The sequence below is a fragment of the Pochonia chlamydosporia genome, chromosome 4 (genome assembly GCF_001653235.2).
Source record: "Pochonia chlamydosporia 170 chromosome 4, whole genome shotgun sequence".
In the NCBI taxonomy this organism is placed as follows: domain Eukaryota; kingdom Fungi; phylum Ascomycota; class Sordariomycetes; order Hypocreales; family Clavicipitaceae; genus Pochonia; species Pochonia chlamydosporia.
Window position 1 is genome coordinate 4,615,047 of NC_035793.1, and position 17,242 is coordinate 4,632,288.

Sequence of the window (17,242 nt, forward strand, 5' to 3'; positions counted from 1 at the left end):
TTTGTTAGGGTATTGAGGAGTGCCGTTTGTATGGGATTTTGGGGTGGCCAGTGTCGCGGGCTACGCCCGGTATCTGAGACCTGGCTCTGCCAGGTCTGTAATTAGGTTATTTCGCTTAGTCTCAACGACTACTTGACCACGAGCTCGAGGCTCGCCTCGAGCTCTGATCTTTCCTTTCTCCTTAGTTTTAGATAGACAATATGGAGGCACCCTTTTGTTGAATAGACACGGGCCACGCCCGTTACATGTTGTAAGAGAACCGATAAGAAAGTTTTGTTCAATTTGATAGAGTTTCTGCAGGGTGTTGAAAAGTGCCGTTTGTATGGGATTTTAGGGTGGTCCGCTCGCTATGCTGGTCCGCTCGCTATACACTCACGTTATTGTTTGTATTATTTACTACACTGATTTGCAGCCGCGCAACAACAGTTGAGTGTTCACTCAACTGAGGCAGTATCATCTGACAATATCATATTGTGCGGGTTTTGAATGAGCGACCTGATCTCGACGATATGGACGTACTGTCAGATAACTGTGGGATCACATAACATCGAGTATGACGGCAACGAAGCTGGCAATGGTATTTATCCGACGGCAATTTGGATTGTTGGGGCCGGCGATGTGTCAATATGCTCCCAATTATTGGCTCCACCGTCGATCCGGCCCGACTTGTTACCTCATGATCCCTGCGCCGATCCTAGCTAGGTGGCCTTGGCTTGGTAGAACCACTTAGGATGTTGAACGCTCCGACAGGCGGTGAGGCGCAGAAAGTTGACGCCATAAGGCGGGGTTGTGGTGGCCCACAACCGAATGTGACCTGCCCAGCTGGGCGATTAACGCAACTGCTTGCGGACTTAGGCTCAGCCCTTTTCCCACAGTTGTGTGTGGGCGGGGTGTTCGAAGAACAATGGGAATGCTATGGCTTGCTGGAAAAGTGGCCTGTCATCTACCAGGGCCGCCTAAAAGTCACCCCCCTGCTGTGCTCCACGTTTGTCGGGGGTGAGGGGGCGTCCTATGAGCTTGAGCCACCCCTTATATTGACGTCGCCGCAGTCTAATTTATCCTAGTCGCAGCCGGAACCAGATCCCGACCCAAGCCATTGTGATCCTCGGTGCCTTGTGGGCTGGTGAGCTGACTCAGGGGCGTTAACCATGCCCAACCCCGTTCCAAATTGGCTAAATTTGCACAGCCGCAGCGGTTGGCGGCTGCGTATCTTGGCCAATCACAACCGTTGGGAAACATGAACTTTCCCACTTGTCGCGAAATTACGCTTGAGCCCTAGGCGCCACAAAGGCCTCCAGAGTGAGTTTCCCCACACATCAAAGGTTTCCAGGACATTACCGATGCATATGGGGTGGCATAGTTTGAGACTTGCCATCGCCTTGGACCGGCATCCTGTGGGTCAACTTTAGTGTTCTTGCAGAAGAACGAGCCGCTCCTTTAGGTGTGCTATTTGTCTTCTCTACCGGCCTTCAGACTCTAGTCGAGCGCCTTGCCCTGAGTTACGACACCACACTAGTCGTCAGGAGTGTCATTGCTCCTGGCACCTTCGTGGTGCGTGTGATGTCGTCACGTTATGAGACAAATTGTTAACTAACGTATTCCATAGGCGAGTGGGCCAAACAAGCGAGTGGGCCACCTCAAATTCCCATACAAATGGCACTTTTCAACCCCCAAGCAAAAAAAATGGATTTCGTGTGGATGGGAGCGAAACGTGCTCATCCATTTTATTACAATAAGAGAATGCTCTGGTAGACATCTGTCAGGTTGTACCGTGCGTGCGAGTGATGAGCAACACTGTGCACAGTCACCAACAATAGGGCTTGGAACAACAAAGTTTGGATGCCCTCAAAATGGCGGATAAGGCCGCCTTCATCGATTGAACAAGGAAAAACTTGGTGTAATTGCTAATTGTTATCACGACTGTTATTAATGGACAAAGATAGCAGGAAAAACGCCATTCTGAGGGGTAAAACTTTAAAAGCTCGGACGAAAGGACGTTCTTAGTATATCAAAAAGACTTGAAGAGTTTGGAAGAAGAACAAGACTAACAATGAACTTGATTGACTTTTCAATGGAGAATAATCGCCGTGACACTGTAGTGCCATCGTATTTCTGACACTTGGTTGTGACAGACTGAATTTAGCCATCTGTGACGGTACAAGGCACGAGCAAGGTCGAGTGCGACTTGGATAAAGTGATTGTTCACAAGGAGAGTAAGAGCTTCCGAAGGAAGCTCTGACCCGAGCTATCTGAGTTCTAAAGTGGGGCCATTCCCTTACACCATCGAAGAACGATGCCCGCGCAGTGGCGAACCGATGCCTCAGCAGACATGCGATGGGCAAGGCTCGAAACCACTACACCCATCCACATTTGGGCCAAGTCGAGTGGATGTGCTACATATCAGACCTCTACTTGGTGGATGTGATACACTTCCAAGTTGAGTGGAGTGGATGTACACATGTATGTACAAGTGCACTTTGGAGACTGTTCACCGGATCAGGCCTATTCGGCCTCACTTTCATATTTCGTTATTAACTCTTCCCCCGTCTGCTGCAGTACTAAATCACCCCCCTCGCTGACGCTGTCCTCGCCGTCCAATAGCCACTTTGACTCGGCAAGTGCCAGTTCATTGTCGCTCAGAGTCGCGTAGACTCCATCCAGTTGAGTCTCAACATGCGAGTGAAGCAATGGATCTAGGTCCTTGATGAGGCCTGCACGATACCAAGAACGTAAAACCTGACAGATTCCAATAATCTCAGCATCGAGGTCTGTACGCAATGCCGAGACCATCTTGCCAGCTGCTGAAAATAACCTTTCACATTCGGCTGACATTGGCTGAATCGTCAGGAAGTCCAAGGCCATCCTGGATAACCTGGGATATCTGCCTTTTTTCGTGATCCAGTAACGGATTGGATCGCGAACATTGCTGTCACCTACCTCACGATCCGTCTGCCACGCCTGGTACTCGTCGCCCATTATAGTTGTTACGTAGGCTGGTGTTGAGCTTGGCAGACGACTGTTCTTCTCGAACGGGTTGAAAAACCGAGACCGTTTAGCTGGTGGCTCCTCGTCACTCCTGCTGCTGGTAGTTCCAACTTCAAGGTGGGCGTAATCGGATAACCAGACATCGGCAACCATCTCTTTTGCCCTTTTTACCCAACTAGGCTTATGTGACCACGTCTCATCAAACCAGTCCCAGCGATAGGCTGGATGGAGCGCCATGGCTGTATAGTATATCGGCGTCTCATCCAGCCGTTGGTAATACTCATCCAGCTTATCCCAAGCAAGGTTGATTCCGATGCGCAAGTACTCTGCATCAGGAAAACCAGCAGCAAGCTCTTTATACTCTTCCAGTGTGTTAAGAAGCAGCTCGTACCCCAGCACCACGTCCCAGACATTGCCGTAGGAACCGGTCCAGCCCTGTCTGCGCTTACGGATGTGCCCATCGCCCTCCAGCGTCTTCACCACGGTTTCGAAGACGGTCAGAATAGCCTCCAAATGGTAGAGGACCTCCCAGTCTCTGTCTGTCAGTTGGTTCTCGTCTCGGAGGATGCGTGGCTTTTTGGCCAACTTGGCTTGCGTCACCTGCCCAGTCTTCCTAGACCGATTTTCGTCTTCCCACTGTGCCTTGTACCTGACCAGCAGTAGTTTGATGGACGTTTTTAACCGCAGAGCCCTGCGGATCATGTAGAGCTGTGACAGCCAGCGCGTGTCGTTATCGATGATTAGCTTGAGCGGTTTCTTCGACCGAAGTTTCAGGGTGGTGGCGCGATCAATTTCTTCCTATTTAAAGAGCCAAAGTTAGCACAAGGCGAATGGCGTTTGGTCAAGCCTCCTACCCTCTGAACCTCTTTGAATAAGTATATCAGCCGATGGGTAACGCGCACATCCACAACGATATTATGTAACTTCCCAACAGGCCCTTTTCGGCGCCATCGAGCGTATTCAGCATCAGATAACGCTTCTGCGCCTGATAATTGCTGCTCGAACGCGTCCGTATTTCTCCCAAATAACAGTGCCTTGGCTGACAAGTTGATGGTGTGGCCCATGCAACGTCCACGGCGCAGCCGGCCGTTGAACCCAAGCTCAGCCCCGATAACCTCCATCGCCGTATCGTTATTTTCAGCGTTGTCAAGGGTGAAATAGCCAATCTTCTCTCGACTCACACCAAGAGCATGCAGGACATCGAGAACCTCCCCGCCGATCGTTGAGCCGAAGTGGCGATGAGCCTCTGGAACCCCAATTATGATTTTGCAGGGCCGGTCCTTCTCATCTCTAAAAAAGCAGGCAATCCCATACAGGGCAAGCTTATTTCGAGACGTCCAGCCATCAAATGATATATGGAGCAGTCCAGTGGAGCTCCTCAGCACTTCTATAACCCTCTGCTTGTGGCGGTTATATTCTTGAATAATCTTATATCGAATAGCACTGCCGCTCAGGTTGGCGCATTGGATCGAAACGGATGGACTCAAATAGTCGAAGATTTCTCGGAGGACGGGGTTCTCCACGAAGGAGAAGGATTGATTGCTACTCACGATTAATTCCACTAGCATTCGCTGGAAGTGCTGTTTATCAAACCGTGAGATGATGCAATTCGCGATAGTCTGTTCCCTAGGCTTGTCAACGTTCAGTTTCAAAGCAGAGGCAATAGTCGGCTGCTTCGATTCCGGTGCGCCTTCTGATTTCAGCTGTGCCGTGCTCCTTTTCTCGCGTGCTGGTGCTGGTATTTTGTGCTCACGCCACAGGTGATTTGCCGCGTTCTGAAGGCTTGACGACGCAAAACTGGCGATACTGGGCCGATTTATGAGGATGCAGTGCTTGCAAGCCCATTTCCGGGTCCCATGCCGTTGAATATCGCAGCCAAAGTCCCAAAGCCACGAGCTAGTGTCACGAGCGCGTTCGGACCAAGTCCAGCCTTTAAAATCGCGAAACAGACGGTCCTCCAGCAGCTTCTGTTGCTCTGACTGGACTGGCATATCGAATGACATACATGGTAAAAAAAAATTGTACGCCAAGCAGCAGCAGGAGATTCGAAGAAATTCGTTCATGCCGACAGTGTAAGATGAATTGTGGAGTGATCGGCATTGCTGACCAGGGTTTTAAGTGTCTCGATTTAAGATCAATTTCGTGCAAAAATACGCCTGCCGACCGCTGAAATACTGGGTCAGAAAATATCCTCAAAACCTACCCTAAATCCACCTAAATACATCAATTACATCCATTTCAAGCACGAATGTAATGGATATTATGTAATCTGAGCGCCGACAAGATGGATTTAATAGAGATGGACCATTTATGGATGGTCCACGTGGCTATCCAGTGTAGTGGGTTCGAGCCTTGGGTAACCCCCCTGCGGTTCGATTATGGCTACTCGCCACAAAGCCCCAGCAGACATGTGTACAACATGACACTTCAAATTCCGTTAGCAAACTAACCTACGAGATTTCGTGCGATTGACCTAGAGGATAACAGAACCGACTGCCGCAATTATCCACAGCATGACTAGGTCCCGAAACATTCCCAGCTCGTTGAAGGACTCTGGTTTGTCGTGAAATCAATACGAAGTTCTCGCCTACCTTGCTAGAGGATGTAACACCAGTAGTCCGGGTATCACATCCAGGCGACTTATCGCTAGGCTTGGAGGTGCACATGGAGGAATCTTGCCGATCCAGGCCGCTGGCGATTTAGGTCGCCAGTCCAGGGGACCAGCAGCTGTGGGGGTTTCTCGGTCCCTCTTATATATCGACGAAACCTAATTTTTTATCTTAATACGAGCAACTCGCTGCTTGATGAAAGCAGTCCATACAATCCTTCCCCAAACGACAAATCTGCGAGTGGTGTGCGTAGGGTCCGGGTGCGGATCTTAGCCGAACTTCGCTAAATATATTATCCAGGCGATCGCTATGGGCATGTGGCTTGGTCAATTATTCGCACCCACCGTCGGTTCGACAAATTCAGTAGGGATTAGCTTGGGGGCGAAAAGTTTGGGTTGAGGGTGTGTTAGGCGATACCAATGTGTCACATACCGCAGGTGTAATATTTAGAATGCTGGGTTTGCGTGGTGGTGTTGTGGAAACTGTCGCGTAATAGTTTTAGAACACTGGGTGTGGTATTGTGTGTTTTTCTATTCTCTCTTCCAATCCTTCCATCCCTGTCCTTATCTTTGTCATCCCCGGCTTCTATTTATCCCTCAAGGCTTGATAATGATCTGGACAGGCGCCGATCATTGAAAACAAAGAAATTTGTGAGTGGAAAAACAGGGATCCAAAGCAACGAGTTGGGGGGCGGTTTCAACTGGGATGTTTGGCGCGATAACGCAATGAGTCAGACTTTGCGGCCACTAGTACGCCATTTGGAAACCACTCTCTCCAGACATGACATGAACAATACAATGCCGTGACGCAATCTGCTCCAGCCAGCAAGTTTCGAGGCACAGCAAGCCACTTCGGCGTTTCGGCCAGGCACCGAAATGGCCTGTAGAGGCAAAGTGACCCAACATCACACACTGCGCCGTTCCTAGGCCTTACCAGCTGAAGCAATTAATCGGATCAAATGGCCGTTCCTTTCCAATCTTAGGCGGGCCATTGAGGCTCGGCATCGAAATGACATGTGCGCTGCACTACCTTCAGGATCGCTTCTGTCTACAAGTAAAGTCCAGATTGGCAATGAGCCCCTATCCAACGAGTAACCGGGATTGACATTGCTGTCCGGGCTGACGGCCATGATCCACTTTTGTTGGATCACTTACCTCTCTGCTTCGCAAAGATCCAATTGCAGCTCGTTCAAGCAGCACTGTCAAGCTCTCCGCCCTGCTGCCAAGAGTGCCTTCTGGGCAGTGCTCTGTAACCCCCCCTTCCAAAAGCCATGCTCCCGCGTCAAATATGCCGCCGCCAGCGTTTGATTGCGACACAGCTCACTTTGCCTGGCGATTGGTTGAATTGGCGGGTGCAATGTCCGCCAGAAGGGAGTCTTTGTCAGAAAGGAAGGTCGATTTCCAATGACTGAAGCTATCATGGAAGCAGTATCTTCCCCAGATTTCCCCGCCTGGCCAGATGACGATCGAGAGCGCCCTCCACGATCCTCCACACCTCGGCCAGGCCCACCGACGACGAAGATTGTCACGCCACCAACCCAAGAACGACCTAAAACACCCCAACCAGAGGTTATTATAGCCCCTAAAACAGCAGTACCTACCACAACTCGCACGTCTGAAGGCGTCGATACACCTCCCCCGGTGGTCAATACACCACAGTCATGGGGATCCCTGGCTGGGGAAGGGCGATCACCGTCTTCCTCAGACGGTGAAGTGCCCTCTGACCTGCTCAGACGCTTAGATAGCCTCACCAAAGGCTATCAGGAAAGTGACAAATTCTCAGGCCGAGAATATGACTTCCTCTTAACCAAAGTCAACATGTTTATCGACAAATGCCAACGGATAGACTATCCGCGAGACCAGCTCGCTCGGGCCGTCCCAGTCATGCTCACAGGACCAGCGTACCGGTACTATCTCAACAACCTCGCCAACAAAGGAAAAAGTTATAACGACCTTATCCACGCCCTCCAAAAGAGGTACGAAACAGAGGCAATTCGAGACCGATACCTCCGCGAGTGGGAAAGCCTCAATCTCGCCGCGATTGTCAACCAACATCGTGACAAACGTCTCTCGGCCTGCCTCGAGATCCTCACGGAGAAGATACAACTGCTTCACCAGGGCCTCTTCCGACCTGGTGATACAGGTTTTAATAGCATGAGGGATAAGCTCAAGATTGCCGCTTCTAAGACTCCGGCTTGCAAGGTGCCGTTAATGAAGCCGGCAAAGACCTTCGAAGACCTCGCCGCCGAGCTTCACCAAGCCATTGCCGTCCACGAGGAAATAAACCCCAGCAAGCAGACGCCTTTTATATTGATCGCGCTTTTAAACGCGGAGGAGGAAACGCCTTAAATTATGACCAAAAAGGGCAGTTCCAGAACCTCCAGAACCGCCAGAAGAAGTGCTACGTCTGCCGCCAACCTGGCTGCTGGTCGACCAAGCATAGCGACCAAGAACGCTCCCAAGCTCAAAATTCCTGGCTCCAAAAGAAGCACCCAACGCCTCCAACGGCTAAGAGGTATCAAGCGTTCCTCACTGCCTTTGAGGGTGATGATAACGATGAGGATACCGCCCTCCTTGACGAAATGTATAGACAGAATTCCTTCAATGACGCCAACAGTGACGACGATAACGATGACGAATTCCTCCCTGCCGGCAGCAATAGCATGTTTGCTGGTATGGGCACTATTACCCAGAATTTCTTAGCCACGGCAGTAATTCCACAGCCAGCGGAAATCCTCGCTGGTTTGAGAGACCAAGCGTTCAAGCATGCCCTATCGGCTGAAGATCCCTACTTTATAAAAGAACCAAAGGAGACCGCTATTTTCATCTCCGAGGAAAGGTATTCTGACCAGATCTTTAGAGGCATCCTGCCTGATACCGGCGCCGCCGGTACATCCAACGCAGGCATGCCACAGGTTAGAGCCTTAATGAGGATAATGCCATCACTAAAGATTAAAGACGCGCCAGCAACGACGATCCATTTTGGTGCAGGATCAGCCTCATCCCTTGGCAGCATCAGAGTACCCACAGTATTCGGAAATATCACCTTCCATGTACTGCCGACCGCCACTCCTTTCCTGTTCTCCATCACAGATATGGATAGGATGTATGTACGATTGGATAATCTCACCAATCGCCTTATCCAAGGAGACATCACTGTGCCTGTTATCAGGCAATGGGGCCATCCCTGGTGGCTCCTCGAGCCAGCAGCTTCCGCAGCCTTCCACCTCACAGAAACGCAGCTTCGGCAACTACATCGCCGCTTTGGACACCCGTCTGTTGAGAGACTATCAAGAATCTTAACAAAAGTCGGGGAAGAATATAGTAGTGACGTTCTTAAGCGACTGACTGATATCTGCCACCATTGTCAAATGAACGGAAGAGCCCCAAGCCGCTTTAAGTTCACCCTTCGAGATGATCATGAGTTTAACCATGAGATTATTGTGGACATCTTCTTTATTAATGGCCAACCAGTCCTCCATGTTATTGACTCTGCAACTGCCTTCCAAGCTGCTAAGTTTCTTAATAATAAAGAACAAAAGGCAAGGGATCTTTGGGATGCCATTATGGCCTGTTGGATTAACACGTACCTTGGGCCTCCCGAATGGATAGTTCATGACGCTGGAAAGAACTTTAGCTCGGCAGAATTCAAACAGTATGCCAAAGGCCTGTATATCCGTGTTCAGGAAATGCCAGTCGAGGCACACAACAGTATTGGCAAAGCAGAAAGATATCATGGCCCTCTCCGCCGTGCATATCAGATAATTGACGCAGAACTTGGCGACGCTCTGACCGACGATCAGAAGCTTCAAATGGCTGTAAAAGCTATAAATGATACAGCTGGCCCAGACGGACTCGTCCCAACACTTCTAGTCTTTGGCGCCTATCCCAGGATGACGGATGATTCGCCCCCTAGCTTTAGCGTCGTGCAGAGAGCTGAAGCTATCCGTAAGGCAACTAGTGAAGCCAGACGAGCCCTCGCTAAGCGGCAGGTCCAAAATGCCCTCTTAACGAGGAACGGCCCAGACACAACCCCATTACATACCCTTCCATTGCAATCCAAGGTTCGCGTTTGGAGAGAAAAGAACGGGTGGCAGGGCCCCTTTGAACTTATTGCCGTTGAAGGCGAGACCTGCACCGTTGCTAATGAGGCTGGAATAACCTCGAAGTTCCGTTCCACGATTGTACAACCCTATCTAGAGGATAAGGATACAACCCCAACGGATAACAAGCTACCCCAACAGCAGGCTGTTAACCAAGATAATGCTGAGGTTGCTAACGAGAGTGACGGGGAGGTTAACCAGGACGAAGATATCAGAGATAGCATTGCTGTTGCTATCCCAACAGCAAGACGAGGCCCGGGAAGACCGCGTAAAGACCCAGAGACCAGAAGAGCTCCTTATCAAACATTTCCAAGAAGAGGCCCAGGAAGGCCACGTAAACGCCTTATCGAAGAACAGTACTTCTTTAACGCCCTTGAGGACCCGCCCGAACGTACCAAGCTCCTTAAGAGCATCAAAACAATAGCATTCCTGACCACGAAGGAGCAAGGAGACCGCGACCTTGCTGTCCTTCTCCGCAGTAAAGGACTCATAATCACCCCTGGCCAGCCGTTTGAAATCTCAGGCCGCACTGAGATTGATAACTTGATAGCCAGAGGTGTCTTTAAATTTGAGCTTTATGACCCTATAAAGCATGCTAAACTTCGCATCTTTGACTCACGAATGGTTAATGAGGTCAAAGGCAAGGATACAGCTGCCCCATATGAGAAATCTCGCCTCGTCATTCGGGGATATAATGACGAGGGTAAAGCCTTCATTTTGACGCAATCACCAACAATACAACGAGCCAGCCAACGGCTTATGATTGCACTCGCGCCCTCTCTCTTCCAACGAGGAATTATCCTCTGGATAAGGGATATTACCCAAGCCTATGTGCAATCTCAAACACCTCTCCAAAGGACGATTATCGCAAAGATTCCTGAGCAACTCCGCGGTAGATACCCAGAAGGCACCATCATGGTAGTAGTTAAACCGTTATACGGAATACCAGAAGCCGGCACCCACTGGTGGGCGACTTATTCCACCCACCATCGAGAAAAGCTAAAGATGGCGACCTCGACTTACGACCCATGCCTGCTGATCTCAGAATGCGACAAGTTTGGTATCATTGGGATGCAAACCGATGACACACTTGGACTTAGTGACAAACAGTTCTCTAATCTTGAAGAGGAAGAGCTCCAGAAGGCAGCTTTTGCAGCAAAGCCAAAGGAAGTCCTCAAGGTGGAAAAGCCACTCACTTTCAATGGCTGCCGAATCTCTCTTAACGCCGATGGAAGCATCATGATGACCCAGAAAGAACAGGCTTTAAAGCTTCAGATTCCAACAACCAATCAGGAATATATTGAGCAACGAGCCCGCGGCGCATATCTCGCCAGTATCTGCCAACCAGAGGCAGCCTTTGACCTTTCAGTTGCTGCCCAACAAAAGGAACCATCTAGCGATGACTTTAAACGTCTAGGACGCCGCATCCAGTGGCAGATTGATAACCCAGGTAGAGGCCTAAAATGTATACCATTTGACCTCGATAAAGCAAAGCTTTTTGTGTTTGTTGATGGCTCTTTTGCCAACAACGAAGATCTGAGTTCCCAGCTGGGATACATTATCGTCATCGGTACAGAAGAAGAGACCAACAATGGCGAAATGCTCGTTAAAGGCAACATCATCACGTACTCTTCAACCAAGTCAAAGAGAGTTACGCGAAGTGCCCTAGCCTCTGAGCTTTATAGCATGGTTCAAGGCACAGACATTGGATACGCGATAGCCTCGACTTTAAAGCTCATCACAAAACAACTGGGAATTCCAGACATCCCCACGATCCTTCTCACGGACTCGTATTCCCTATATGAGTGCCTTGTTAAGCTCGGCACAACCAAAGAGAAGAGGCTCATGATAGATATCATGGCTCTCCGACAGTCATACGAGCGCCGCGAAGTCCATGAAGTCAGATGGATCAACGGAGGAGATAACCCGGCAGACGCGATGACGAAAGCATCGCCAAATCACGCGTTGAGAACCCTTATCGACAAGAATAAGATCGCGATACGAGTGGAAGGCTGGGTAGAGAGGAAGAAGGACGAAAAGTGAGGGAATTACCGTGGCCAAATTGTTAGGATATAGCCACCACGGTACAAGGTAAGAATACAAGAAAACTTGGCTTCAGAACAGAGGAATTTGCCTCTAGTGTGTACGCCTTCAACAGGTGTCTTGTTTTATTTTGTTTTCGAATGAATTGAGGCCTCAAAGAGAGAAGCTGCCAGTGTTGCTTCCACCGCCGTCTTTGGCGGCGGAGCCAGTAGCCTGCGAATGGCTTCAAACAGTGGCTGAAACAGACCTCACGTGAGCAGGCTTCAACACCAACACAGGCGTACGTTATCTATAGCTAGATGAATTCAACAAGCATCAATCAACCAGTTACGAGTACCCCAAACCGCGTGATAATTATCACCCGAATAGAAGCCTTGCGCTTCCAACATGTTATTAAGTCCGCAAATGTCCGCATCATTTATGTTATATTTCTACGTCAGCATGGATGCCCAAGCTTGCCACAGGCAGAACGTTGACGACAAATTTCGTCATTGATACTAAAGTGGTGCTACTATAACGCAATGTATTGGTATAAATGTGGTGTTTTCTAAATATAAAAGACATGTAGAAAAATTAAGAGAACACGTACACTGCGCTTAAAGTACGGCAAAATGAAGAAATCTCGGTACAATCAATATGGCTGGAAATCAAAATCCTGGAAACTTTACCAATCGGTATTCATAGTCTGTTTCATTTTACTTGGATGAAAGCTAACTTACAATAGTACAAAGGACGAGGGTCAGGAGATCGCATCAAGGGAGGACAGGCGAGCCAGTCAAGTGGCTTTGCTACCATGGATGCCAATAAGCAAGTATGTTACAAGAATATGGAAAGAAATCAGCTTAGTCTTACTTGTTATAGAGAGACATTGCCTCCCAAGGAGATCACGCATCTTCTGGGTCGTTTGAACCTGGAAGCGAGAAGGCTAGGGAAGCTGGCAGGAAGGGCGGGTCAGAGTAGGCCGGCTGCATCAAGATAGCTGGCAGATGTTCTAGTATTGGTGTTTTGATCTGAAATATTAGATAAAACATTAAAGCAGCATTCACTTAATCCATAAGGACAGTATCCCGACCTGACCAAACGCCATTCCGTAGACGTTAATACCATTTCCATGCTGCGGAGAATCTGGTCGCCGACTTGTGCAAAATAAAAGTCAATGCACGGAAATATTTACAGGTAGGCGTGCAGCCAGGGAGGCTTTGCGGCTGTTGTCGGTGGTGATAAGGCTTTTGGTAACCTTGGGTATTGCTGATCTGAGCATAATTGAGTGAGTGCTCTAACGATCTAATCTTTCGCTTGCGAGCGCTTCTTGAAGCCTCGCCATGTCCATAGCACTTAAATGCAGTGCCCAAAACATGGCACCCAAATCGTTAGACAAGCCGATTTTCTCGGCCATGTTAAGATTTCGCTGGTCCAAATACGGTGTGACATTTGGGCAGAAGCCCTGAATAGTGCCGAGGAAGATGTCACATCCGACTGGGCCTAGTCCCTTAATCTCCTTTAACCTGTCAATTAATATGCTTTGTAACTTAACTCCGTGCTCTCTTGTGTCCAGTAATTTAGATGCGTTATTGTCTTGTTTTAAATGGTTAGCATAATTATGCTGATATGTGTCAAAGGCGCAAGCCGATAGATGCAGGAATACATTACCATATTTTGCCTTATAAGATCTGCTAGGTCTCCAAGATATATAGCAGTCCTTTCCCTGTAATGAGCATATCCCCCTTTTGTTAGAACTTCCGTTCTCTTCTGCTAGGAGGACTCGTGCAAAGCGCTTAGATCGTGATAATCCTCATTTACAAGACATTTTAATGTCTCTAAAGCAATGTGGTGTGAGATACGCGTTGATAAAAGTAGCGCATTTAGAATGTGAACCATAACAATCTTGCTGGCGGGCTATTTCTCGTTAATTAGTTGTTGCAGTGGCGTTTTCTTATGCCTGTTTAAGATTTGATGTAGCATCTGCTGAAGATCTTGGCCGTTATTTGCTGTATTATTTGTCGGAGACTTAAGATCTGAATTCATTTTATCATCATTTTCCTGTTTTTGACTGCGGTGGTGGTTCTTCCCTGACCGACTGTGCGACGTTGGCTTCGAAGGCGACTGGGCATTTTGAGTTGCTTGATCTTGAGCCTTTTGCCCAGCCTCTGCGGCCTTATCATCCTTTTGACTCTGGTTACGCGTTTGGACTATTGTATGAGTGTTGAAAGCTTGGCAATTGCATATTCGACTAGTATGCGATTTCCTAGCTTTAGTATGGGGATCTTAAGCCTAGTATACCTGTCTATGTTTGCGCCGCACATGACGTTGATATGACCACGCTGTGACACGTAGATATGATATGAACGAAATGAACCAACCCCCCGGAAACCACCCATCTCCCGGCCCGAGATGGAGCGGCCAGATATAGAAGATTCGGATCGCAGTTGCTGTTGATGGATTAGCGGCTGTAGTTAGCTTGTAACCTTCCCAGCCGCTGTTGCGTTGATCGTCGTCAATACTATATCTAGCGTTGATGGCTGCATTATGCATGAAACTGTCAAACACATATCTACTTTCTTAGGATACAGAGTGTTCTAAGTATACCGCATCGCTGCACCTGCACTGCGGACATGTGAATGGCACAATCATGCTATCCCGATGTATAAAGCAGTAGAACCATGCTAGTCATTGCGCTCTGTTGTCTTGTTTCCTTTTCCTCTCTGCCTTGCCGACCACCATATCCCCAAGCCTCTAGCCCTTTTGGATGACATTGTCCCCCCCCCCCCCCCCCTCTTTTTTTCAAAAAAAAAAGACTGAGTGCGCGGCAAATGCTGTGGCTTATATACTATACTCAGGTTGAATCGCTTACACAGGCACTAGTTGGGGTCTGGTGGTTCATTTTAAGATGTTGTAAAATTTGCCGTAAACATAACAAGCCCTCTCGGGCGGTAAGACCTTTCCTATTTCACTCATCTGAATATTTTCTCTTTTAGCTAGTCGCAAGCGTGACAAAATAGTAGCGCTTGAATCATTGGCCTATAAAATATGCGACCGGTATCACTTTCCGCTTTAAAATTTCCATCTAATAAATCCCCATCTTCCAAGTACTCCATATTATCTACCATATTGTGTTATCGCCGTTTCTTGATGCTCCATGCTAACTCCTCAATGTGTGAAAACTTCCTCCTGGACCATGACTGTGAACTGAAGTCCTCGCCGACCGTCCATTTTTGCCTCGAGCCATAGAATGGACACTAGAATTGTCCCAAACGCCATAGATAGATGCTCTGCCGTATCGTGGGCAACCTCCATTGCTAACAATAGCCGCTTAAACAAAAAAGAAATTGGGGAGATGGTACCAGAGTGAACTGCGTGGCAGGCAAAGTAAAACGTTTCACAGTTGGTTGAATCCCGTCTCGCAGCAATTTCAACCAGCATAGGTGCATCTGGCAGCCAATATTTCCGCTGGCTCCCGCCGGCACATATCCTCCTGGACACTTCCCTAGTTTACTTTTTGGACATTTCGGTCCAATGACTTCTCGAGCGCCAAGGCCTCTAAATAATGGAAACTTATTCTTGGGCGCGATTTCGGATGTCTCACATCTGATCTGGCCGTCGGTCCTTGTGTTCTTCAGGTTGCCTTTGACTTGCCCTTTTGTTGTCGCATAACTTGCTACGCAATAACGGCAACATCCAGAATATCCTTTGCAAGCTCTGCTTGATACAACAAATTCATTGCCTGTGCCATTACCAAATTCGCTCGGCTTTTAGACCCTCTCAATAAGATGTAGGCTTCGTCTAAAAAGCGTTGGCCCATTTCCCGGCGCTTTGTACTCTGTGATGGTTCATCGGGTGACAAAAACTACACACTCCAAGTTTAAATCATTTTTCTTGATGATGGAATAAATGGATATAACTCACACATTGATGTGCACAGATTGCGTTGACAAGTAGAGGTGAGCAATACATAGCGACCGTGGTGTCGCCTCCTTTCATCTCCTCGATAAACTGTGAAGAATTCACGATAGGCAGGACTAGGGATCGCTCGGCAATGAAGAACTGCGAAATTAGCTTTGACACAACCTCATCTCCAGCAATAGTCGTCCAGGGGTAAGCCAGGACGTGGACTGGATAATGTGCTGGAGCCAGACTCGTCTCTACATCTCCACTGGCTAGGAATACGTTTGAGATTTCTGCTTCGGCGAAAGCGTTTATATCTCCAATGCTGTCATTATGCAAGAGAAATCGTCGTGTTGCCTCCGTAGGGTCCTGACATGCTTGAATGACAGCCACCAGGTCGTGGGCTTCAGATAGTGGACGACTTTGGATGTACCCGTAGAGATTCCGCAGAGTTTCGAGTTCTTCTTCCAAAGAGTTATACTTCCTCTTAAGTGCGGAAAATCGGGTTTCACCAGCGGCAGTAAGGTACACACAGCTTGAGCCTTGAGTGACGCAATGCGTACAGGATGGCCGCTTTCCATCACACTGGTGGATGCGACATAATAAGCTGACTGGTTGGTTCATTGGTGTGCGTTGAAGCATCAAAGCATCTAGGCATTGCCGTGATAGAAACGTACCTTGCACTTTTGACGACGACACGACTCGCATGCTGCAACCACCGCCTTTGAAGCTCGCTCACTTACATCTTCGGCAAAACTTGCAACATCTTATTCTATGGATTCTAGAGTTCGTTTAGGAAGTAAGGCACGGTAGTTTTGATCCATATTGCCCAAGTTAAAGACGATCAAATTGCCTTTGTGAGCATTAAAGCGAACCTTGATGTGCAGAGTCAAGAGGCTGCGAGAGGGGGTCAGAATACCTACCTAGGTACCTAGGTAGGAACTTATTCCCCTGGGAATAAGTATTTCTCCGACAGGGAGATTGCCTTGTTAGTCACCTCAAGCTTATCCGATGGCCGCGCCACTACTAACCGTATGCCCTGTTGTCGCCACGGTTCAGGCCCGCGCCATGTGTGACTGTCACTGGGCCCTGTAACCAACTTATCAGTGTCCCTGGAAAGCTACTCATGTCTGGTACCTTTGCTAGCACATCCAGACGTTTAAGACGATGCTGTACTCCGTACTGCGCAGATATTGGGCGGTATCTTTGCAGGGGATGACTCTTGGAGGGAGGACGGCGTTTGTGAATCTGAAAGGAATTTGCCAGGCAACTTGACTTAACAGCCCGTCTTCCTTGTAGTGCATAGCCAACCAAGCGACCAGACAGTTTCCAGTAACTACAGAAGAATAAACAGATATCTAAAGGTTTTGACTCTTCAGCTAGAACTATTACCACCAAACCACTAAAGACTGCTCAAGACCTGCCTAGGTGCCAGTGGAATATGCCAGAAAGTCAATATGACTGGTCTGTCGATCCGGAGTGTTGTCCGAGACTACAATTGCAGTGATTCGCCATCATTGATCAATTGCTCCCCAGCCCATCCTGCTTCACATTTGGTCTACCACGCGGCATTGTTTCCGGCCGGGCAGAACGTAGGGCACGGAGCAGTTCCGCGGTGGAA

The 17,242-nt window shown here is 48.6% G+C and overlaps 4 protein-coding genes across 4 annotated transcripts; 2 read left to right on the plus strand and 2 right to left on the minus strand.

Annotated features, from left to right (window-relative positions):
• Window positions 1-2,502: 2,502 nt before the first annotated feature.
• Window positions 2,503-4,976, minus strand: VFPPC_18259 (restless-like transposase; the record flags this gene model as incomplete). The annotated part of the gene is made up of 2 exons (XM_018294733.2): window positions 2,503-3,783; window positions 3,840-4,976. 2 exons carry the CDS (start codon window positions 4,974-4,976, stop codon window positions 2,503-2,505), a joined length of 2,418 nt encoding a protein of 805 aa, XP_018136589.2.
• Window positions 4,977-5,498: 522 nt separating this feature from the next.
• VFPPC_16833 (hypothetical protein) lies at window positions 5,499-5,756 on the plus strand (the record flags this gene model as incomplete). The annotated part of the gene is made up of 2 exons (XM_018294586.1): window positions 5,499-5,523; window positions 5,566-5,756. The coding sequence occupies 2 exons, from the start codon at window positions 5,499-5,501 to the stop codon at window positions 5,754-5,756; spliced, it is 216 nt and encodes a 71-aa protein (XP_018138015.1).
• Window positions 5,757-7,012: 1,256 nt separating this feature from the next.
• Window positions 7,013-11,739, plus strand: VFPPC_18258 (polyprotein; the record flags this gene model as incomplete). Its single annotated transcript, XM_022429901.1, has 2 exons — window positions 7,013-7,736; window positions 7,796-11,739. 2 exons carry the CDS (start codon window positions 7,013-7,015, stop codon window positions 11,737-11,739), a joined length of 4,668 nt encoding a protein of 1,555 aa, XP_022285476.1.
• A 3,655-nt stretch (window positions 11,740-15,394) lies between these two features.
• Window positions 15,395-16,245, minus strand: VFPPC_14722 (fungal zn(2)-Cys(6) binuclear cluster domain-containing protein; the record flags this gene model as incomplete). The annotated part of the gene is made up of 2 exons (XM_018292490.1): window positions 15,395-15,583; window positions 15,643-16,245. The coding sequence occupies 2 exons, from the start codon at window positions 16,243-16,245 to the stop codon at window positions 15,395-15,397; spliced, it is 792 nt and encodes a 263-aa protein (XP_018138013.1).
• Between the last annotated feature and the right edge of the window lie 997 nt (window positions 16,246-17,242).